The sequence below is a fragment of the Anopheles funestus genome, chromosome 2RL, assembly GCF_943734845.2.
Source record: "Anopheles funestus chromosome 2RL, idAnoFuneDA-416_04, whole genome shotgun sequence".
Classification (NCBI taxonomy): Eukaryota; Metazoa; Arthropoda; class Insecta; order Diptera; family Culicidae; genus Anopheles; species Anopheles funestus.
The window spans coordinates 54,987,740-55,010,935 of NC_064598.1; the positions used below are offsets into that span (position 1 = coordinate 54,987,740).

The 23,196-nt window shown below is 41.0% G+C and overlaps 4 protein-coding genes and 1 non-coding gene across 8 annotated transcripts; all 5 read left to right on the plus strand.

The window, feature by feature from the left end:
- The first annotated feature begins 79 nt into the window (after positions 1 to 79).
- Positions 80 to 2,624, plus strand: LOC125764121 (nucleoporin Ndc1). The gene is made up of 2 exons (XM_049428012.1): positions 80 to 327; positions 425 to 2,624. The coding sequence occupies exons 1-2, from the start codon at positions 217 to 219 to the stop codon at positions 2,168 to 2,170; spliced, it is 1,857 nt and encodes a 618-aa protein (XP_049283969.1). The 5' UTR covers positions 80 to 216; the 3' UTR covers positions 2,171 to 2,624.
- Positions 2,625 to 3,004: 380 nt separating this feature from the next.
- On the plus strand, positions 3,005 to 8,294 carry LOC125764125 (ras-related protein Rab-11A). Of its 3 annotated transcripts, none has more exons than XM_049428016.1 (5): positions 3,005 to 3,130; positions 4,509 to 4,675; positions 5,927 to 6,048; positions 6,116 to 6,464; positions 6,565 to 8,294. In XM_049428016.1, exons 2-5 carry the CDS (start codon positions 4,636 to 4,638, stop codon positions 6,699 to 6,701), a joined length of 648 nt encoding a protein of 215 aa, XP_049283973.1. In that variant the 5' UTR covers positions 3,005 to 3,130; positions 4,509 to 4,635; the 3' UTR covers positions 6,702 to 8,294. The 3 variants fall into 3 exon arrangements, with proteins under 3 accessions (XP_049283973.1, XP_049283974.1, XP_049283975.1); XM_049428017.1 differs by lacking the exon at positions 3,005 to 3,130 and adding an exon at positions 3,299 to 3,412; XM_049428018.1 differs by lacking the exon at positions 3,005 to 3,130 and adding an exon at positions 3,934 to 4,228.
- Positions 8,295 to 9,338: 1,044 nt separating this feature from the next.
- Positions 9,339 to 14,744, plus strand: LOC125764119 (double-strand-break repair protein rad21 homolog). 2 transcript variants are annotated; one of them, XM_049428004.1, is made up of 6 exons: positions 9,339 to 10,515; positions 10,586 to 10,873; positions 12,630 to 12,783; positions 12,858 to 14,281; positions 14,372 to 14,536; positions 14,611 to 14,744. In XM_049428004.1, the coding sequence occupies exons 1-6, from the start codon at positions 10,258 to 10,260 to the stop codon at positions 14,734 to 14,736; spliced, it is 2,415 nt and encodes an 804-aa protein (XP_049283961.1). In that variant the 5' UTR covers positions 9,339 to 10,257; the 3' UTR covers positions 14,737 to 14,744. The 2 variants fall into 2 exon arrangements, with proteins under 2 accessions (XP_049283961.1, XP_049283962.1); XM_049428005.1 differs by lacking the exons at positions 9,339 to 10,515; positions 10,586 to 10,873 and adding an exon at positions 10,904 to 11,884.
- A 2,594-nt stretch (positions 14,745 to 17,338) lies between these two features.
- Positions 17,339 to 23,140, plus strand: LOC125764122 (solute carrier family 46 member 3). Its single transcript, XM_049428013.1, has 7 exons — positions 17,339 to 17,453; positions 20,192 to 20,490; positions 20,564 to 20,965; positions 21,041 to 21,309; positions 21,519 to 21,758; positions 22,485 to 22,725; positions 22,808 to 23,140. Exons 2-7 carry the CDS (start codon positions 20,207 to 20,209, stop codon positions 23,061 to 23,063), a joined length of 1,692 nt encoding a protein of 563 aa, XP_049283970.1. The 5' UTR covers positions 17,339 to 17,453; positions 20,192 to 20,206; the 3' UTR covers positions 23,064 to 23,140.
- Trnag-gcc (transfer RNA glycine (anticodon GCC)) lies at positions 18,766 to 18,836 on the plus strand. Its single transcript has one exon. It is a non-coding gene; the product is annotated as a tRNA-Gly (tRNA).
- Positions 23,141 to 23,196: the final 56 nt, after the last annotated feature.

Below are 23,196 nucleotides of genomic sequence, written 5' to 3' on the forward strand. Positions count from 1 at the left end.
CGTCCAAATGGTATTATCTTAAAAAAATCCATACTACGTATAAATGCTGAATTTAGGATGTAAAACAGTTATTTTTAAAAGTTTTGTTCGATTTCATTTCACAATATTTAAGAACTCTTCATAAACTCATCTTGATTTTGAAGTTCAGCTGAATAAAAATTAGGAAACCTAAATTTCCCTGTTAATGTCACACATTTGACCTATAGGTCGAACTCGATGCAAGCAAACTCACAATCCGCGCGCCCTTTGTTGTTATTTCCCGGCATCAAACAAGCAGATCTCGCAGACGATATTTTTTCACATTTATTCTATAATTCTGAACTTCAGGTAAATTGCACCAAGTGCCATACAGCAATTGATTTACCGTGAGAGTAATTTGAACCTGTACTAATATTGTTTTCCATTTCTTCCTTGGTTGTAACAGATACCGGCAATGGATCCGGTCGGTTCGAAAGATTTGGCATTTCGTAAAATCTGCACAGAGCGCTTCATCTTGTCGATATGCTACAGCCTGCTGCAACAGTATTTGCTGGTGACGATCTTTCTATTGTTTATCAACTTCAGCATTCTGCATCCGATAAGCTGGATCATCGGAACAGTGCGCCTGCTTGTGTCTTTCTATCCGTGGATTGCTTCGGTTCCGTTGGCTGCCGCCGTGACGGTGCACGGGATAGTGCTGGCGAAATCGTGCCTGTTAGAATCACGGTACCATTCAACATATTTTCTTAAATTGTACCGTAACTTCATACAGCGGTCGGTACTTTTACTTACAAATGGTACCATTGGTTGCTTGACCGCTTGGTTGTATACACGATTCCTACGAGACGAGTATCGGTTACTGTTCCTGACCAGCGAGCAAGATGAAACTGTGGTTCTCAACGACCGTTTCGTGTATCTGCTAATGAGTGGAGTATTCGGTGGAAGTTATTACTTCGTTAAGGAGCATCCAAATCCGGGAGCAGCAGATTTTCCGATTATCCTTCTACCGAAAGTGGCTCAGTATGGGAACAATTTAAGCAGTGTGTTTACGAAATCGATGAAGAAATCAGTTATAGGCATGTTCATCTACATGAGCTTCTACTACACATTTTCGTATCTATTTAGACAAAAGTTAGCTTCTCTTCTCGGAGGGGTTAGACTTCAGGGTGACTCTACCCTGTACAGTTTCTGTAATGTCGTGATGGATATTCGCCTGTTACTCTACACCTGGCTGTTTTCTGCCCTGATTTTAAGCAACATACATCTGATGCACGTGTTGTTCCGCATTTTTCTAACCGAACCCCAACACTTCAGCCTAGAGACAAGCATTTTCCAAGCGAATGATGAACCTCTGCTCGCGGACGCATTGGCCTATAAGCAAATTCCAATTGTGCAGCAACTGGCAGCAGAGGATCTGTGCGCTATAGCCGAAGCACAGGACAACCTGAGACGGAAACAATTGTTCGCATTAACAGTGCCCGGAGGACATCCCAACAATTGGCGAAAGGTGTACGAAGTATGCATGAAGCTGATAGGAGATTTTACACAGGAGCTGGATCTCTCGATTGAAGGGATCGAACCGAAACCCGCACCACCAATGGTTTTAATGGGAGGAGTTCTGCGACCAACGGCATCAATGGACAAAGAACGCTTTATGAAGAAGCAGTATAACCAAAACTTCGGCATTCGTAGCTTATCGACGCCAACGTTGGCCGGCACAAACGGGAATTCCGAACATCATGCAAAATTTCACGGCAAGGCAGTGGAACATGTCATCTCATTAGCCATGATGTTGAAGCGTGTACCTGGCTACGATTTCCTGTTCGTTGAATCTAAATCGTCGAAAAGCTATTATTTGCTGTCGATTCAATCACAATTGATAGTAAAAGTGACGCAAAGTTTGGTAGCCATCGCCAGTCGCTCTCTTGCCGAAGACACTTACGGCGTCTTGCAAAACGATTTACCATGCATCGTCCATACGTTGCTGGAACTGAAAAAAGTAGTCGATAAAATCGGTTCCATCAATTTGGACGTAAAGAGAGTCGATCGTAACTATATCGCTCTGAAAGGCGCCGTAAAGAAAAGTCTGTACAGATTTACCACAGCTTTCGGGCCATACATTAAGCATCTTGTAATCGAACCAGACGATATAAAGGCGCTACAGGCTTTCGTAAACTTCCGTGAAGTTTAACTGAGTTCTGGTAGTGAACTATAGTTTTGTCAAATACATTCGACATCATGAAATGAATCATTTGTAAGGAAAACTAAATTGAATTCTAACAGCTAGTTATGAAGACTTTGGAAAAAAAATCTTTATGAACAGGTAGACCTCAGGACGAGATAAGGTATATAGCAATGTTAGATCAATGGTCACTTTTAAGTTCACCGTCGAAATATTGAATGATTCGAATAATCATGAAATAACATCGAAGTCCAGTTCTGGAAAAATGTAAACAAACAACTATACTTCAACTAGAATTTCATACATGAATGTCTGTTAACGGTTAAAAACATAATACGACAGTGAATAAGTTATGATAAAGGAAAATATGCGACAGGAAATCAGTATCGCTACAAATTCGATAAGAGCTGGAAATTTAGGAAATCGATTGGGAAAATAAATATTTTTCTTAATTCTAAAATTACCCCAACGGTGTATTTGTGATTCATAAACATTGCAAACGTATTCAATGAGATTGGAATCCGTTGGGTCGTCTAAAAATTTAAATTTGATTCGCTGCAGACATCCTTCACCGAAGGAAAACACTTTACTATCCTACCCCTGCTAAGTTTACAGTGCGTGTCAATCGTATATTGTATCTTCCTTTAGAATATCGAATCGTTCATGCCTTCGATATTTCCATTCCAGTCCTGACCTGATTATTATTGATTAAGAATACATAATTCCAATACAATGGATTTGCAATAAAATGTAAAATGATGCAATAAATGATTTGCAATGAATAAAAATACAATAAATGTTTGATAACAGTGTTACAGTGCATGACAATGCATACGTCAAGGAAGAAATGTCAGTGTTTGCCGTGCATTGGGTGACCTGGTCATTTCTAAACACAAAGATCGAAACGAGAGTGCCCAACACTACAAAATTTTGCGGGAGGAGAAAACGATACGTCGTACGCAAAAATCGGTAATATTCAGAGCAAATTAACGTTAAATTATTCCGTTGAACTGTATCGCGAACGTGTCGAAGTTCAAGTAAAACGACGCACAGTTGTGCTGCGTGTGTAGAAATTCGATCGGTGGATCGCATCGCCTGCAATTCTTCACATTTCGTTGTCTTGGGTGGCCTCTGCTTAAAGGGGCAGACATTTTGTTTTTTGATGACCGTATTCTTTCCGTCAGTGCTGTGATGATGTTCCCGAACAATTTCGTAAAAATTTCTCCCAACAAAAGCGAGTTACCATAAATTGTACTAGGCTGGATATTATTAAATCTGAACAAGGCTTGAAGGAATACTGGGGCATTTAGCGTAGCAACCGACGGGAGTAGTCATAGTTCATTATCATAGGTTTGATTCGATCTTTGTCCCCGCTGGAGGAGATTCATGGCGTCAAATGGGCAGTAAATGAGCCTATTATCAATGGCCGGACCACGTCAAGTTCCTTGGGTGTGCGTCGCAAGATAAAACTGTTCGAATGAATTTCCTCCTCGGAGACTTTGATTAGCTGCACAGAGTGAGGGCGAAAGTTTGCTGCTACCGGGCAGACAACTGCTACCACGTCCGCTACTAGTGCAGTTGCCACGGTAGATTTTTGCGACACGAGAAAAAAAATTGTACCATTACTCCGCGGAGTAATAGATGGGAGCAAAAAGGAGCGGAAGAAATTTCGTCTGCGTGGAACCAGTGACGAATCGAGATACATGTGAAAGAAGATAAAAATGTTGGACTCGTTAAAGCAAGCTTAAATGTGTAACCTGCTTTCTGTTTTAACTATTACTGAAATATTTATGCGTAGTAGTAGGGTGCAGTAGCATTGAAAAGGCCTCTTTTTAAACAAAGTTTTAATACACCATGCAAATTGGGTATTAAGATTCGTGTACGCCGTACGAGCATGAGATGAAATTGTATCGGTGCAATTATCTGAATGTGACAGTGTAGATGTGCGCTTACGTGTGACATGCAGACCGTGTTGAAAAGCGAGAGAAATATCCAAACTTCCTGGGCACTTTTGAGGAATCGCCGATGAACAAAAACAAAGTTCCTGGAGGAAGTGTTTGTTTGTGGGTGTGTAGCACAGGAATCGATCAGTTTCTGTGTAGTGGTGTGCATGTGCAAGGAGATGCAGCTCTTCCTATTCGATCGTGTCCGCAGGGCTTTGTTATTAATCTTTTTGTTCGTGTCTCTTCTTCCCGTTCTTCCTTCCTTTCGAGGTCAACTTTTTGTTGGATGGTTGGCCCGTTGATTTGGGAGTTTGTTGTTACCTTTCGCACGCTGTTAGACCTACACCTTTATTCTACGGATCTACAATTTTTATTCTAATGTTGATCAACTTACTCGTTGACAGGAAGAAGCAATTAAAGCAATAACGAGGCAGGCCGATAAACACGGCATACTAGAGCTCTGTAAGAAAGCAGTGCTTATAATAGAGATTATCCAAACACAGTGAAGACCGTCTATACCACACCAGCAGGATGGGCAATCGTGATGATGAATATGATTATTTATTCAAAGGTAAGATAATACATACTACTAAAACACATTCTACATTCGTATGCATAGATTCTAAGTCATATCATTGCATCAAACCTTATGCCTGAGGTTTGTTAGTCTAGAAAATAAATACTAACGATGAGAGCGAGAATTCCGCGCCTTTATATGCGCTCTGTGACCTTATTTTTCGTTGGTACACGCATTCCATCCAATGTTCAATAAAACTTCGCGCCTTTGGCATCTTGGTCTTCATGTTGAAGACAAAGGCGTACACTGTTTGCATCGATTTAAAGTGATAATCTAAAGTAAAACGCCAGAACGAATTCCGAGGCCAATGTGTGTCGATGTGTTTTCGTATTTACGCTCCTTATCAACGGATCTTATTGATGGGAAAACGTGTAAAATAGACATTAGACCAGGAGGAATGGACTAATTTGATCAAGGTCAATAGGGGCTCTGGCCTGTTTAATTTGGTTAATTCGGGTGAAATGAAAACGGAATGAATGAAAGCTCACAAATGCTAGATGGTTCTATATTGTATTGTGACGGTTTCTGTTTCGCTGTCGCTGCGAGTCATAAACGTGGATGAATCATGATGATTCACCCTCCTGCTGCCCGTGTGGTTCGATAACAGACCATACCATCAGTAATAACAGCAAGTGTAACCAGAGGAATTGTAAAGGGGCGTCTACGTGGAATGACGCAAAATGTAAAACAAAAAAAAAGTTCACACGCCCGAAATTGTGGCGAAATGTGACAGTGATGAAGCAATAAATGAGCGTAATTGTGGAAACTATTCTACAATGCATTGGGGTTATGTTTATTGCAATTTGATATATCATTTATTCTCTAAAATGCCTTTTACGATAAAAGATCCTGGTTCCCGGTTTAAAATTAATCTTGTTGAGGGTATTTTATTCATTACAATACGAATCAGCTGTTTATTTGCGAAAAGTTTTTTTTATTGTTTATACCTACCTACTTGTAATTAGTGTGAACATAGATGGTTGAGTGTGCTTTTAATGTAATTCGAATCAGTATTAGCCTTGTTATCAGAAGTTGCTGCTCATTAAACTTTGTTAGGTACTGAAGTCCTTTTTTGCTTAAATTGCTCTTTTAAATATGCCTTTTTAAAAAAATGAAATAAGTACCTACATTGATTTAATAAAATTACTTACGGCAGTTAGGGTAATAGGTATATTTATTTTGTTCATGAAATTGTTAAATCTTCATTTGATACTTAATGGTAAATATGTTATTTTCTCTTCGTAGTTGTGCTGATCGGAGACTCGGGTGTCGGAAAAAGTAACCTGTTATCGAGATTTACTAGGAATGAGTTTAATCTTGAATCTAAATCTACCATAGGTGTGGAATTCGCTACCAGAAGTATAGAGGTAACGTTGATATGGACGTAATTCTTTTAAGAAGTGCTAGTACAATACATTACTATAATTTTCATAGGTTGATGGTAAAACTATTAAGGCCCAGATATGGGATACTGCTGGACAGGAGCGCTATCGTGCGATAACTTCAGCGTACTATCGCGGTGCAGTAGGTGCTTTGCTCGTGTACGACATTGCGAAGCATTTGACCTACGAGAACGTTGAACGGTGGCTGCGGGAGCTACGCGATCATGCTGACCAGAATATCGTCATCATGCTCGTCGGGAATAAGAGTGATTTACGGCATCTTCGTGCCGTACCCACGGATGAGGCGAAGGGCTTCGCAGAGCGCAACGGACTCAGCTTCATTGAAACGTCGGCATTGGACTCGACCAATGTTGAAACAGCATTCCAAAATATACTCACAGGTAAAGTACCCGTCCATTGCGGATAAGCGCAGCATTTTTCTTTCGCTGATACAGGGTAATTGATAATTTTTTTCGTAATTGTTCGACTTATTCGAAACAGAGATTTACCGAATTGTATCGCAAAAGCAAATTCGGGATCCGCCAGAAGGCAGTGTGATTAGACCGAACTTGGAGAACATCGACGTGAAGCCGACCAATCCGACGACTGATTCCGTGCGAAAACAATGCTGCCAGTGACCGCCGCAAGCAGAAGAGACGTCCGTTCATGATGCTGTGTATTCAGTAATAACATCATCCAGCACTACTATTAATACTACAACTACAGATAGTACTGCAAGCACTACTACTGCTACCGCCAACACGGTTACTGCATCTAATATTACAGAAAAAGCTAAAATTAAATACAATATTGCTCCAAATGAAACTATTACTACTACCACAACTACTACTACTATTACCACCACCACAACCACCGCCACTACAACGAGGGCAACAATGGTCGGCACCATTCGCAATGACGCAATTTCGAAAGATGATCGCTTCATGATTGACATTACCAGCAGTCGGGAAAAGGAGCCATCCATAGTTGATGGTAACAATAACGCTGGTGGAATGCTACTAATGTGAAGCATTTGTTTGGAAGTCAAAATGGCAAGTTTCCTGAAGCATTCCCCTTTCTTTTTGGCTATATCAACCAGTGCAAAATGAAAGTGTGTTACACAATAGAGCATTTTTATAGAGATGAAATTTTGCAGCAATAAGGAAAAACAGAATATGGTTTTTGTGCGTTTGCTTTATTCTACTTATTCTATTTGTTTATTTTTCTTTAAAAACAACATTACGTTTAACTTTCTTCAACAGGGAGTTTCTGTTTTAAAGGAAACAACCTCTAGTGCTTTTTATTCCATAGATGCGACGATATGAATTGTAGAGCTATGCCAAAACACGGTGGACAATTTATTTACTGTTACACTCCGAGGGTGTTTTACACATTTCAGATAGCATGAATGGTGACAAACTCCACTTGCGTACATTAGGGCGGTGTTGTAATAAGAACAAAAAGAGAATATGCTAGTGATGATTTTTAATATCTCTCTTTTGCAACAACAAAGGAGAGAGGGAATATGGAAATGAACAACAAATAACAATAGAGAAATGTTTTCCTAAAATATTGATCAATTGTATGAAATCATGTATATCATGTATAAGGGAATCAAATACATGTTTCAATAGAATACCGGGAAATATATAACATTATATAATAACTCTAGTGATGAGTGTCAGTCCCTTCGTGCCCGAGAGGTGATTCAACTGTGGTTGGAACCGTTTGAAAAGGATATCATTTCACAGCTGCCCCCATTCAGCAGCCGAATCTGGCAAATTTCTACTCCGAAATTGGAGAGGTAGGAATAGTACTTTATTCAGCAATAGCGAACGACGTTTCAGAGTATTGTTTCGAAGCATCGTTTTTTTTTTGTCTCTCAACGACCTTACTGATAGGTGGTTTGTTACTGATGTTATAAACATCGGACGCAACTCGCAGCTTCGTAAACGGTTTATCGTCGTACAACGTACATTTCTACGCTTTTCATGTGCACCAACGGTCAAAAAATCGATACTGAAAATTCAGTCCAGAATAATTTGGCGGTAAAAATGTGCGGAAAATAGTTGATGGCAAAATGAGGAAGCTTTGTTGTGTGATGGCTTAAAAAATCAAAACAAATAAGTAAAAGATGTGTTTTAATGTAAGGGAAATATCACTAGATAATGTTTTGTTTTCATTCAAAGTTCAAAATAAAGAGGATGGAATAACGGATGAAAGTGCAGAAAGCATGATCATGTTGATATTGTTTAATGGTGCAATTTTTTTCCAATTCCGCTCTACAGTACCTTTGCTGATTGGTGTCCAGCGCGTTTGATGAATTTGTAACGCGTGTTGAGTACCTATTGGTAAGTAATGCAAAAACATTAGAACTAATATTGTCAAAAAGCGTTGTTATACTGGCAGATTTTTTTATATGTTGATATTCCATAAATACGTACGACAAAAGCAAAACTTCACAAGCTAATTAAAGTAAATGTATGTTGCTCCGGCGAGTGCACTCTATACCAAGTTGCGAAACCATGAAAAGAAATAGAAATGAAATAGGTTGCAGAGATAGTGCAAGGGTAATAAGCACGTGTGATTTTGAAGCTTCAACGCACCTTTTTGTACATGTCTGCATAGGAAGGAATATAACATTGCATCTATAATCCGACAAGTTTGAACAATATGGAATAAGCGGAATTATTGTTATGCACTACGAAAGGAGATCAATATGATACGACTAGCAACGAACACAATCTTTGCACAGGGGCAATGGATGATAGGAAATAAAAGGTATAAGTAGATATAACAAGTGGTTGGTCTGAATAATGAAGAAAAAGGACAAGCCGAGATTGCACCGATAAGTGATTTTTTTTTGTTAGGATTTGAGCAATCGATATGCTAAAGAAATCAATTATATAAGGCGAAGGAGGGAATCGTTGTAGAAATAGTGCATAAAATAATCGTACGCAAAGAACAGTAATATGATATACTTTTCTTATGTCTAATTCCAATTGTGTTTGAAATGATGATTAAATAAGCTATGCCTATACTCGTCACCAGATGTTGGTTTGTCGCTTTTGTTATAATTTTCGCATTCTAAATAAATATGATTGTGTAAAGCCCTCATGTAACATGCAATAATAACAGCATTCGTAGAATCTAATATCAATAAGTTGGCTAAAAAAATAAATATTAAACTATGTTTTCAAACTCACACAGTGTTCGCTTCGCATCGTTTTGTCCGTACGCACAGTGTTGCCATCTGACACGATAAAGCATAACGCCCGTTATGAGACGAAGCTGTGTGCGTGACAACAAAATGATTTTCTCCACGGCGGCGCTAGTATCGCAGGGGAGAAAAATGTTGATGGCTTGCTGACGAAGAAATGTTTGCCGTGGGTGTTGTGTGCTTAAGAAAAACTAAAAATTGTCTTGTAATATTCAAAGAGAACGCGAAAGTTAAAGTAAAAACGGTTCTATAAGTGGCGTAGTGCAATTGGGGTGTGTTTTTTGTTAGTAGAATATCGCGTATGGTTCAAAATAATACGTACATTGTCTGGTACACTGCACGGAGGCGCCAATTGGCCTAATTAAGGTGTACCCGCAGGAAAGTGTTCCACAATCTATAAAAGTGTTCAGTTTTTGGCGGAAATACTTAAAAGTGTGTGAAATACGTTTGGAATGTGGTGTAATGCCGACGGTATTGTGGCAAAAGAAGTAATTAATAGGAGGCGTCATCGCCGCTAAAGAAAGTTGCTGGATGCTTCTGAAAGCTGCGGTTTTTTGTGCGATACAGCAACAGACAGTAGTGTGCGTGTAGTGTTTGATGTGTAACGGCTTCGTGTCGTTTATGAAAGCGGTAGTGGTGTGCGTGAAGAAAAATCCCCGTCTGGAGAGGTCCCGTTGTGTATGCGCACGACATTGCTAAATGTCATTTTATTGTTGAAGGAAAAACGAAAACAACCTCCTGCAGTCGATAGTGGATAGTGGTGTGTTTGGTTGCTGGCGTAGCAGTTTGTTTACTTACCTTCTTGAAGGTGTTTCCCGCCCGAAAGGACTGATGTGGTCGGCGTATTTGAAAACTCATTTTATTTCACATAATCCGTTGTTAAGCTGTGGACGATTTCGAACGGTGGTGATCGCACATTATTTAACCTAAAGGTACATCGTTAGTGGCGGTACTGCGGTCATCAAATCAGCATCATGTTTTACGCACACATCGTGCTGGCCAAGAAGGGCCCTTTGGCCCGGATTTGGTTGGCGGCGCATTGGGACAAGAAGATCACTAAGGCGCACGTATTCGAAACCAACATTGAGCAGAGCGTGGACGGCATCATGCAGCCGAAAGTGAAGTTGGCTCTGCGTACTTCCGGCCATTTGCTGCTGGGAGTTGTGCGCATCTACGCCCGGAAAGCCAAATATCTGCTGGCCGATTGTAATGAGGCGTTCGTTAAGATTAAGGTTGGTAAACTAAGGTCATGGAAGCCGGAAAAACATGCTGCACAATACTAACGATACACATTTCTTCTAGATGGCTTTCCGTCCTGGAATGGTGGATCTGCCGGAAGAGCATCGGGAAGCAGCAGTGAACGCAATCACGCTGCCGGAAGTGTTTCATGATTTCGACACACCTTTGCCGGAGTTGAATGACGTCGACATTGAAGCACATTTTTCTATAAATCAATCCCGCGCAGATGAAATTACGATGCGCGAGGATTATGGCACACTCCCTCTAAACTTACATGATGATGGTTTTGGCGATATGGGCTTTGATGATACACCGGACATGGTTCGTGATCGTATGGACGATCAGATAGAGGTAAGTCATCATCAACTTAACTTGAACGTGTTATATAGTTTACGGTCATAGCAAAGCATAAAACGGCATAAATACGAGTCTTATCTTTTCTAACTTGTCTTGTGTATTCAGTTTTGTTCCCTAAATCTATGACGTTTATTATAGTATTTCAATCGCTGCTAGCTTGTAGATTGCCTTCTTTCTTTGAAAATGTTCCAGGGATATACGTATGTATGTAATGTCGATTGCAATGATATATTCGCCATCAAAATTATTCAATTTTGTTCCCAAACGCCATACGGAATGGTTAACATTTTTTAATACATTCTCAATTTTCCCGATGATGATGGAGGATGATGAAGAGTAAGCTTATTTAACAATAGCCTCGCTTTTCTCGAGGGTTTGGCTTCATATTTAGACGCTAAAGAAATGAACGAAAATATGCTAAATGTGTCTTGTGGTGGTTGCAAAGTTTGTAAATTGTTCGTGGGTTGATGAACGGCGTGATAACTGTTAACATAAACAAGAGCTAAGCTAGTATATTTCTACACATTTATTTTAATTTGCTGCGTTGAATCTTAATTTCTCGGGTGCATTTTGGCTTATAGTATTATTTTCCTTTTCTTGAATTTTGGGTCATCTACCCCAACGAATGATCACTTGATCCATGAATATCGATCATATCGATCAAATGTGTGGTACTATAATATCTGATCATCACCTTCTACGGCTTGTGCAAGCACAATGCGACCCACACAAACGCATTTTTTCGTGTTTTCTTTGCTATTCCGGTGGCATGCTTACCAGACGCCCGAACCGACCGGTGCACACCAGGATGAGCAACAAGATCGACAAAGGCACAGGCAGTGCATTGGCCCGGAATCAACCGAGACGGTCGATGCCGGGCAACATGAAATGCATACATGCCCGCCCGAGTCTCCTTCGCATGCTTCTCAGATTGGTGCTGGTGGTTGTGGCGGTTCTCCCACTGCCTGCCAAAATGGTACCGAGGGTCGCTGGAACGATTATCTAGTAAGTAAATCGTAACTTGTTCGAAGCTGATGTAACGTTGAATTATCCTAAAAGATGATCCAAAGATACGCGATTCATAAATTAATTAATCGTCGCAAAATGTATTTGGCCACCATTAAACCGATTTATCAAGATTACTGTTCGTTTGAAAGTTATAGTTTAAGGAATAGTCGCTATCATGGTTTTACTTGTGTTTGCACAGCTTTGGTCGTGGGTCAGATCTCTTGTTTAAGTGAATAAATAGTTTTGCTACTTTGGATTAGCTAATGATTTTATTTGGAGATTTAATTTAAGGTAATGGACTTTTATTTATGAATTGGTGGTTGGATTTTATGTTTTAATTTTCCTAATTATGATGTTTTTTTAAATTAGATTCAAATTATACGTTCTTAATTGCTTATAAGACATGACGCGTTTTCGAATCTATTGATGGTTTGTTTGCACGTTACGAACTATCCTGAAAAAGGTCGGATATTGCTAACGCTTATTTGATATGAGTAGAACTATGTCCTGATAATTATGCTATGAATTAGGGAACGATTTTGTTTGGTAAAACCTATGTCATCTTTTATACCAGTTAAGATTTATTGCTAAGCCTTACAATGTAGATTTATTATTAAAACGATGTATGGTGCACTGCTATGTTTCCATGTTTAACATTGTTTTTATGAAGGGCGGAGTATGTATATATCCGTAAAAAAATGCGAAACAAACTAATGAAAATGATATACTTATATTTTTCTAGGACGATCTGTTCACCGATACCGTAACGCGCCCACCAGATTTAGAACAGGACAAGGAACCGTTGCCTGGAACATCTCGATCTCTCTTAGATTCCATCGATCCCCATCATCCGCACGGAGACGATGACAACTTTGGCGATGAGGATTTTGGTGGCCGTACGTTTAGCTAAATAGCTAGCTTTGGGTTAGAAAATATGTTACTAAATATATATATTCTTATTTATTTGCAGAACCCGCAGCAGGTTTGTTTGAAGGCGATATATTTGCAGATGCACCGCTGGCCCCAGAACCGGAACTTCCTACCGCCGTTACTCAGCGTCGAGATGATTCGGATGATGACGATGACGATCACTTCGACATGGGCGGTGCACCGTCCCCAGCACCAAGTTCAGACAATTCTCGGCCTCCTTCACCCATAACGAACAACGCATTGTTAGATGGTGAACCACAGCCCGGTACGAGTAAGGATACGGGTGGTGCACAGGGTCCACAATTGCATCCAGAAACCGGCCTTCCTATTGTCCATAATCCTGAAGATGGCGATGAAGGTAATGACTGTAATGATGGGCATCCGGATCAAGCAACGCTACTAAATAACGAGGAAGAAAGCTTTGCTCTAGCGCCAGTCGATGCGACCGCCCTGAAAGGAACAACAAAATCGAAGCGGAAACGAAAGTTGATTGTCGATGAAGTGAAGAACATATCGGGAGAAGAGATGAAGAGCCAGCTCGCCAACACGTCCGACATTGTAACGACACTGGATTTGGCACCGCCTACGAAGCGACTTATGTATTGGAAAGAAACCGGTGGTGTCGAAAAGCTCTTTACTCTTCCCTCGCGTGACATTCCTGCGCGATGTCTATTTAAAAATTATCAGCGCCACCTAACTTCGCGATCGATTGGTATTGAAGACTTTGCAGTACTGGCTCCGTTGGACGTTCTTGGGGTAGAATTACTGGTGGAACGTGCAGAATCACCAGTCCCGGTTGTACCATCAAAGCGCGGCCGAAAGCGGAAACAACAGCCAGAAGCGGCATCAACGCAAAGCTATTTGGAACAATCGGCGAGTGATCAAATGCGAAATGTTGCTGGTGAGATGGCTCCTCCGACTCCGGCTTCAATAGAAATGCGTGAGGATGGATTGGCGGCGGATGCAACACAGTCATCCTCGTTCATGCCACCACCTGCGACCCCGGGGCTGAGTCAGTTGGGCAGTCCAAACCATCAGAGTCATCTAATGCCGCCTACCCCCGGTTTACCAACCATTCCGATGACTCCGGGACAGCTTGATCACGGTGGTTTGACACCAGCAGGTCTGGGTCATGGTGGGGAGCTGACGCCGGTGGGGCTTTCTCACGGGGGACTTACGCCGAGCGATTTGCATCACGGTGGTCTTACACCGGCCGGATTACACCATGGTGATCTTGGCGGTGGCATGACTCCACACGGGTTAGATCACGGCGGTATGACACCTCACCATGCATCGCTGGAAAACATTGACCAAATTCCAAACCTGCCCGCCGACCAAGTTTCCTCGATCCTCAATGAACCGGGAATGGAAGGATTCTCCAACATGGGATTCGATGGGAACACGTCGGAAGAAATAGCGAACGATTGGAATGGGGACTATGAGTTCCCACCCTCCGTCGGTGCAGTAAGTAGAGATATTTTAGAACGTGGAACAGCATTCGTGCAACGAACCTTCTAACCTAATTGATTTTTTTCCTCCTTTCTTTTCTGCTAGACGCATCCTAACGAGGAGCAGCAAGTAGACGAAACGATCGAGCAGTTTGAGGAGCGTGTACTGAACAAACGAGCGGCACAAATGTTCCTCTCGGTGAAGTCTCGATTATTGAAAGCCGATCAAATGATGCTGTCCGAAATGACGCATCGAAACAATAAAAAACAGGTAAGTTGAAAAGAGGATTTACCCAGTTATCTGACCAGTATAGCTAATCACTACTGATGAATTGTTTGTTGCAGGCTGCTCAAAAGTTCTACTCACTTCTGGTGCTGAAAAAGTTCAAGGCATTGGAAATCTCACAGAAACAGCCGTACGACGACATCATCGTCACGAGGGGCCCGATGTTCGATAATCCGAAGCTGTAAGCTGTAAGGGTTGCAGAATCTCGGCTTTGTTGCTCCGGGAGTGACATAATTGTAAAGCAAATTTTATACAGTGTAGTGTGCAAATGATAGGGACGAATGAGTCCAACGCCAGGGCAACAAAGTACAGTGTACCTAGGATCGCATTTACATCCTTGTTGATAAAAGTCAACCTGCAATTGGCACATAGCATTGAAGGTAATAGTGTATAATGGGAAAGGTGTAGATCAGCAGCAAGTGGCTGTATCGTTAAATGTATCCTATCTCAATCCAGGATGTTTAGTTAGTTTCTTAGGACCTTGTGCTTCCTTAGCCCTGCTGGCGGACACATTCATTATCCTTTAAGAAGTAGAATACTATTGTTGAATTTATTTTATTTCGTAGATTGTACGCTCTAGGTTAAGTGCAAAGTTTTTTTTTGTCAGTTTTAACCCCGTATTGAAAGGCGTCAAGAAGGGAAGGAATGTGACCTGAGTTGAGATTGTGAACAACGGGAGGAGTTTCTGCAGGATTCCTTTGTTGTATTGTCGCAAAATTGTCGTAGTAAATTTTATTTTATAGTAACTTTTAATGAAACAAATTGTGTGTGTAATGAATTGTGACAGATGGAGACGAACAACGAGGATGAATGTATTTAATTGCAGGGAGAGCTACAAAATTCTTATTCATTTTGTATAGTATCCGTTCTTGTTCATCATTCTGATCTCATGGTTATAAATGGTGAATTGGAGAATTTCACTATCGATTTGGTAAAATCATACAACACACATTTCATCCTAGCGCATTGTTCATTTGCCTACAAAAATGTTGGTATTCAACTAATTGATTCGTAATGTTCGTCTGTAAACACACACACATGTAAACGTAACGATTGATTTCTGTTTTTGTGTAACTAATCTGTTTTTATGCATATAAATTTCGGGGGTATAGTTCGGTTTGTGCCGGTCGCATCCTTTACTTATACCGTAATAATGGGATGCCTTCAGCGGGAACAGAACTATTCCAGCTTATGTACTGTGTAAAACATTGTATAGAGGTTTTGATAAATTGGTTCATCAACTATGCTGAACACACCTGCTGATCAATAATAATTAGAAAAGATTGTATAAATGCCCAGTATATGACGTACCACGTATAATTGAAGTAGCGAGCAGGGAGCATGTGAAACAAATAAAACCAAACGTTAGAACCGTGAACAAGGCGCGGGTAGATTGCTAAGAATGCGGTGTAACATTCTAGAAGCTACACAACAAACAGAACAAACTGATTCGTCGGACAAAAGAAAATAAGAAAAAAATGACAAATAAAGGACACCTGATATGAAACATAAATGTGTGAATTTGTTCGCAAGACAAGAGAAAAGTAAAACTTTGTGGTAATACTAAAGAACTATTATATTTATCATTTGTTGTGCAGGTTTGAGAGATACAGAGAAACCGTATCAAATTCAACATTACTTACATATTAGTAAGAGTATGGCGAACAGTTTTACGTGCTCGGACACTAACCACGTCATTACTACTAGTCACTAGCCGGATCGCAAGCACACGTGGCTGTGTCAATTGTGTGGGAGAAAATTTGATGGTAACGATTGTGCACAGTTTCAAACACGTTCGTTGCGAAGTTTTGGATGGGAGAAGCATCATCAAATGATTCGACGCCTGACACACCTGGCCCGTGGGATTTGATGGTGCAGTTAGGCTGTTTCAACGGGTTTAGCGCGATAATGTAATAACTGCAATACCTATTGTCTACGCTTGATCGCTGCACATTGGCCGTACGTTCGGTCGCTTGCTGGGGCGCGCACATGATCGTGACGAGATCGGGCGGCATAGGTGGCAAGGTCTAGGTAGTAGGCTTAAATTATGTGATAACAAAACCAGCTGGGATAGGAGCAAGCTAAAACAAACGATGGGCGCAAACTCCTCGTGTGTTTCCGTACACAACGGCACGCATACACGTTTGCCTATACTGTTAGGCCAGAAACAGTGAAGCCACATGTTGCCAGCAAACAATTCTAGGGTATGAAGAGAGGCGTCTACTAAGCGCTACCGTTTGTGTATCAGACTGGTGGGGTTTAGCGAGCGCGTATGTTAGTGATCGTCGACCTGGGAAGGGGTTAGCTAGTGTTTATGCTCCAGCGGGGGGTAGTGTTCTGGTGACGTACGATGACAATAATGGTCACGACAACGGTGATGATACTCGGGTCGCAACTCAAACCTTCCCGTGCTGCATTCGTTACTGGTGTGCGGAAGTGTGCGAGTATTGTTGTTTTTTTTTATCATACACCGTAGCGGGTCAGTTTTTCCAATTGATAAATTCTCTAATGCGACAATCTGCTTCGATGGTGAAGGCATGAATTTAGTCGTATTATGACAGTGGCTTCGTGCGGTAGTGATAAGTGATCGCGTTAAGCTCGTATGCAAACAGGCACAAAACGATCGTAGTAAAAGGTGTTCGGGTGTACTAGCATCTACAAGGGAAAGTTTAAAAAGGACGAGCATGATCGACCCTGATTGTAAATCGTGAAAAGTTATTCTTCGTTGCACTTCGATAGTAGTTCCGCAAGGCGTACTATTGTCGTGTATTAAAGGCTACAAAGTGTCGTGATCGTACAATACCACACAGGAGGAATCGTTGGCTTCTTTTCCAGACTTATTGGTTCCATTCTTTCTTAGCGTTGCTGCTGAAGGAAGCTTAAGAAGCAACAGTGAAGCGTAGTAAGTAAAGTGCCAATTGGTGGCGTGCTGCATCGGTCTACTCGATTAGGGTAATTCAATTTTGCTCTAAAGTGGGGTAGTTCGCTTGTGGTCGCGAAATATGTGTGATCCGTTGTGTTGTTAGCTTTATTAGATCGGTCGAAGTAATATGCATAACAGAGGAAGTCAAAATATAGCACCATCGCCTGATCGATCTATCGATGATCGATCATCACTCCCTTCCGTGATGTGAAATGTGAATAAATGACTGACGATTGCCACATTCATCCAGTTCGTGTCCATCCACCGGAAGTGACCATCCATTTCTGAACGACATGGCTGGCAGGAAACAGAGCAAAACGAAGAACTGCTATGGCACGTGATGCTTTGATTGATATAATAGCTTGGAAATGAATGCGAAAAAAAGACAATCCCAAATTAGCTCTATTTGAATATTTCGACAATTGGCTTGCCAAAGGAAACCAAACCACTTGTACCGCCTCCAAATCTTGTTTCGCTAGGCGTTGCGCGGTTTGTTGTGAAGTGCAAGAAAAACGACGACAAATTGAGATGATTACAAATCGTTTGTTTTGGTAATAATGTGCAATTGAATTTATGTCATGCCATGACCAAGTTTTTGCTGGAGATATATTTTTGGATACGTGAAATAAGTTCTATTGTGCTCTGATTTGCTTCAGGTTCGTGATATGTGAAGGTACTCATTCGTGTGGTTTTTGCATACTTTTTGCCTTTTTGCAAAATCACCAACAATGTACAAAGCTGCTATTAAATGTGTATTACACAATGTACACAATGTGTCCGTTTTGCCATTGTTTTCTTAAATGTTGGTTTATTTATTTAATAACATTTACAGCACGATACCAATTTTAATGCCAACGTGTCATACTTTGTACAACTTTGTCTTTCATTTCCACACGTATTGTATGATAAATGGAGGAAAACTCGACATGTGTAGCGCTTAATGTTGACGTTAACTATTGACACACATGTTACTCTTTGCTAATATGCATCCAACCATCAATTACGTCTATTGCTAAATAACAGCTCTTTTATGATCGAAATGGCGCCTTTTCCACATGTCACTAAGCAATAAATAATAATTATCTATTTAAAAAATATTACCTATGCATGTAGCAGTAAACAAAATATTTGTTTTATTTAACGATGTAAAAGCTGTAATGAGTTAGAATGTAACTCATTTTTGGCGAAGATCACTTCTACCGAACGGGCCGAAGCATTTTATGGGGTGATTGTGTTTTTTTACTAAATGACAATCCAATCCATTCGTTATCAGCAGGCGGAAACGTAGGAAGCATCGGTGGTTCAGTGGTAGAATGCTCGCCTGCCACGCGGGCGGCCCGGGTTCGATTCCCGGCCGATGCACAGAGAAATTGTTTTTTTTTAAATTGCTTTTTTTATATTGCAGTGTTGTGTTATAAATAATAGTTTAAAATGGGTGGGTGTTTGTGTATAAATTATGCTTTATCTTAATTATTATTATCGTAGTGATTTCAACATTATTTTTGAGTTCTTAGCTTTATTTACTAGTCTACGATTTTCTTAAGTTTTTATTTACATGAATTTTCCATAACCTATGTAGTTTTTGTGAGAAATATTTATGAGCTGCCAAGATTGAAATAATCACATATTCTGCGAGGATTGACTGGCTTGGCTAATTTCACTACAATAAAATGATTATTACTTTAAATGAAACAAAGGAAAATAATATCATGAAAAAATCGAAACAGTTCATTCCGAAAACCATTCCAAAGTGTTTTATGTGCATTTAAATAATCTTATTATGCATTAGTATTAAACAATCTTTCGAGTGATGCATATTAAATTCATCGTAGCCAAATCTTAATAAAATTACTGTGACAACGAATTTGTTTCCTTGTTCATATGTTACAAATGTATTGCATTTTCAAAATTTTTTGTTTACTGTGCTTAGTCTGTACCATATAAAAAAAAATTCTTATAAACCAACCTAAATCCTTTCGTCCTTCAAAACAAACCACATGCAACGACACCTTTAGTGAAGTAATTAATGTTTACTAATGTACGACACCTTTAGTTTAAGTGAAGTTAATGAATGAAGTTGTTGTTAGTTAGTAAAATAGGAAGAATTATTATCTATACTATATAATTGTTCCATCTTTTTTTGTGCATATTTACTAGCAAAACAGAGGTAAATTTTGTTTTGCACGTTGTGCAAAAATATGCTTTGATAATGGAACAAAACATGTCGTGGGAAACTAAAATGTCACCGGTTAAAGTACAACTGAGCAGATAAAAAAACATCTAACACTAATAGTAGCCACCGTTGGGTGGCAAGCTAAGTTGGTAGCAGGTGATGATTGCGATTTATCAGTCGAGAAGCTTGCCCCGGCCACGGTAGAAAACGTGACTAAAATTGCATTCTTCTGTGTGTGGTTCGATCTATATCTGGGCAATGTTTCACAGTGAAGGACAATGCAGGAAGGAGATGATCGCTGTATGTACATAAACGAGCCACCGGAGGAGGGTGGCTGAAGGTGTAATAATTGTGCACAACATTGTGCGATCACTGATGAAGCGCGACGAATTTTCTGTGTCAAGTTCTGCTCGGCTGAATGTCAAGTGAGATTTTCTATTCTTGATCGGGTCAACCTTCATATTTACCTGCGGGTTTGGCTGATGCTTTTTTTGTTACGGAGGAAATCGAAAGCATGTTAATGTAGGCACACTTTTATTTGCAGGGATTTCGAGACAAAATGAGGGACCTGCAGCCCCAGAATGGCATCGAGAAAGGTGCGGAGAAACACGATGAGCTGAAAGCGAAAGAAAAGAAAAGTCCATCCTCATTGCGGGAAAAGTATCTTTACTTCAAACGCAACATAACCGTCGAACCGATGCTGGCTTGCTACATAATGCCCAGCGTGTTGGCCGGACTAGCCACCCAGAATCTCAACCTGGAAAAAGCTTGTCGAGTGAATTTAGCCTACGGAGATGAGATCTGCGATGCCCTCACTCGACGCGATACAGCAAATTACACGCAGTAAGTACTGCAGACTAGGATCATAAGTCCAACATTCCTGCGATCATAACCACGCGTTATTTATCGACCACAGCGAGGAGGAGATGGTTCAGCACCTGGTGGCAAGAATGGCTGGCTGGAAGACGGTACTGCAGAGTGCGTTGCCATGCCTGTTGATACTGTTTTGGGGTTCATGGAGCGATCGTCATGGTCGGCGGAAGCCCTGCATGTTGATACCGATCATTGGCGAATTTATGACCGCGATCGGGCTGATTCTGTGCACGTACTTCGAATCGGTTCCGATGGAAGTGGCCGGCATAACGGAAGCTCTGTTTCCTGCACTAACGGGAGGTTGGTTCACGATGTTCATGGGCGTCTTCAGCTACATTGCTGACGTGACCACGACCGAGGAACGAACGTTGCGCATCGGGATAGTGAACCTGTGTTTTTCCTTGGGCGTCCCCATTGGAATGGCCTTCAGTGGAATCCTTTTAAAGTGAGTTAACGGCAAGGCCCACACTATGGTAGCACGAAGACATTCTGGACACCTGTTCACAATTCTCCTTCACAGACAAATCGGATTCTACGGAGTGTTTTCTATATCGGCCTCACTCTACCTGGTAGCATTCTTTTATGGTGCGTTCGTGGTGAAGGAGGTGGACATAATCAACGAAAAGCAACGACTCCGTGCGAAGGAAAAGGGACTGCTGGCCGACTTCTTTGATCGCGAGCACGTGATGGAGACGTTCCGGGTGGCGTTTAAAATTGGTGAACGGCAGCGTCGTCTGCGTGTGATCATGCTGATGATAGTGGTGATGGTCGTGATTGGTCCCCTGCACGGTAAGTACCGAACGAAATTCCATACTGGCCGTGATCACGGAAGCAAGAAATTAGCCTTGATTAGGCAACAGGCAGCTTGGAGAGAATAAACCGGGCCTCCTAAGCTGGAACTTTGAGAGAGTTCAAGGTCTGACGAGTGGATAATGCTTTGCCGTGGTCTATGCATACTAAACGGTAGACTGTCAACTAACGCCACTTCGCTTTTGCAGGAGAGATGGCGGTAATTTATCTATTCACACGCTACCGGTTTAACTGGAGTGAGGTAGAGTTTAGTTTCTTCTCCACGTACGGCATGCTGACCGGGTTGATTGGGACGATCTTCTCCGTTGGTGTTTTTTCACATTTGCTCAAAATAGACGACGCATTGATTGGCGTTATGTCATGCATGTCGAAGATACTGTCGAGCTTTGTGTATGCATTTGCGGTCACCACCTGGCAGCTGTATCTGGGTAAGTGAAAACGGGAACCACAACAGTTGTAAGTAAACGTTTAGTAAAACTATTCATAGCATCTGCTTATGTGGAAAAGGTACAAATGTTTTAGAAATAATTGGAATATAATTTGCTTAATAACGTTGGCCTCTACCATGCTAATTACTTACACTACTGTACAGATCACTTAGCTGTGCTACGCAGGTACATGCGTTGAAGTCGCTAAAGACAACAATATTGAAATGTGTGGAAATCCATTCGATAAAACATGTGCTTCCTTTATTGTTTTTACAGAATGTGCTACTTCTTCTCCTCATAATATTAAATTAACCATTTTCAAGAAAGCTTATGTAGAAGATTGTGATTTATTTACTTACTTACATCTCATGATTAGGGCTTTAGTCGTATAGTCAGCCTGAAAGTGCTTATCCCGGTCATACTCAAGATTGCGTATAAATAAATTATTTAAATATTAAAATTTGAAACATGCGAACTACCAATATGGGAAACTATGAGCTCTTGGAGTGTAAGCTCCATTAGAAAAACGAAGGGAAGGCCCAGGAGCTGTATTCCCATACCGTACTGCTACTCCCTGACATTGATACGAAAATTTCACTAATTTTGAAATACTTTCTATAATCTGCTAGGATACGTTATCGATTCAATATTGATAACGATACAGTACAAATAGTTCGGTTAGTCGTTAAACGATATTAACAAACATTTCGTAACCTTATCGCGCAGGTCCAATTGTGGAAATGCTCAATGGAACCTCCTTCATATCGATGCGTTCGATCGCTTCGAAGCTCGTCGCAAGTGATGAACTAGGCAAGGTAAATTCGTTGTTCGGTGTCGCTGAAGCTTTGATGCCACTGGTTTACGCGCCCCTCTACACAACGGTCTACTCGCTGTCTATAAATGTTTTGCCGGGAGCTTTTTTCCTGCTAGGTGGCGCTCTCACCTCACCGGCGGTAGTAATTTTTCTGTGAGTATAACGCGCGCGGGAGCGATAGTTCTGCCGAGGAAAGTGACGACTGCTCACGTAAATTGTGCGTATTCTTTTACAGATGGATGTATCGCGTGCATAGGCGCGAAGCTCGTGAGCTTGCGGAAGAAAAGCGTGCCGAAGATAAGTATCGACAACTGGACGATAGCGGCGAGAGCAACGGATGCCGTACGATCGTGGCAGTACGAACGGAACGCAAGCAAACCATACCCGACTATGGGACGGGAATCGCCAATGCTGCCTTTGAGGACGAGAATGTGGTCGCAGGAAGGCAGGATAAACACACTCTGACAACTGTGAACCAATCGAAACTGTGATATTCGCTGGATTAAATATGAAACAGATTTAGATGTATGTAGTATGTGTGTAAATACAATCAAAGATGAATGTACTATTCTGCAGTGTAATGTGAAATTTATTTATTGGGTGATTTGGTGCTGACGACGATTT

Excerpts from the sequence above, each read along its gene's own strand:
- LOC125764121 (XM_049428012.1), top strand. The coding sequence starts at position 217 with ATGCAAGCAAACTCACAATCCGCGCGCCCTTTGTTGTTATTTCCCGGC. Across the intron at positions 328-424 it reads TCTATAATTCTGAACTTCAG|ATACCGGCAATGGATCCGGT; the intron begins GTAAATTGCACC and ends TGGTTGTAACAG.
- LOC125764125 (XM_049428016.1), top strand. The coding sequence starts at position 4,636 with ATGGGCAATCGTGATGATGAATATGATTATTTATTCAAAG. Across the intron at positions 4,676-5,926 it reads ATATGATTATTTATTCAAAG|TTGTGCTGATCGGAGACTCG; the intron begins GTAAGATAATAC and ends TTCTCTTCGTAG. Across the intron at positions 6,465-6,564 it reads ATTCCAAAATATACTCACAG|AGATTTACCGAATTGTATCG; the intron begins GTAAAGTACCCG and ends TATTCGAAACAG.
- LOC125764119 (XM_049428004.1), top strand. The coding sequence starts at position 10,258 with ATGTTTTACGCACACATCGTGCTGGCCAAGAAGGGCCCTTTGGCCCGG. Across the intron at positions 10,516-10,585 it reads AGGCGTTCGTTAAGATTAAG|ATGGCTTTCCGTCCTGGAAT; the intron begins GTTGGTAAACTA and ends CATTTCTTCTAG. Across the intron at positions 14,282-14,371 it reads TCCCACCCTCCGTCGGTGCA|ACGCATCCTAACGAGGAGCA; the intron begins GTAAGTAGAGAT and ends CTTTTCTGCTAG.
- LOC125764122 (XM_049428013.1), top strand. The coding sequence starts at position 20,207 with ATGAGGGACCTGCAGCCCCAGAATGGCATCGAGAAAGGTGCGGAGAAA. Across the intron at positions 20,491-20,563 it reads GATACAGCAAATTACACGCA|CGAGGAGGAGATGGTTCAGC; the intron begins GTAAGTACTGCA and ends TATCGACCACAG. Across the intron at positions 20,966-21,040 it reads TTCAGTGGAATCCTTTTAAA|ACAAATCGGATTCTACGGAG; the intron begins GTGAGTTAACGG and ends TCTCCTTCACAG.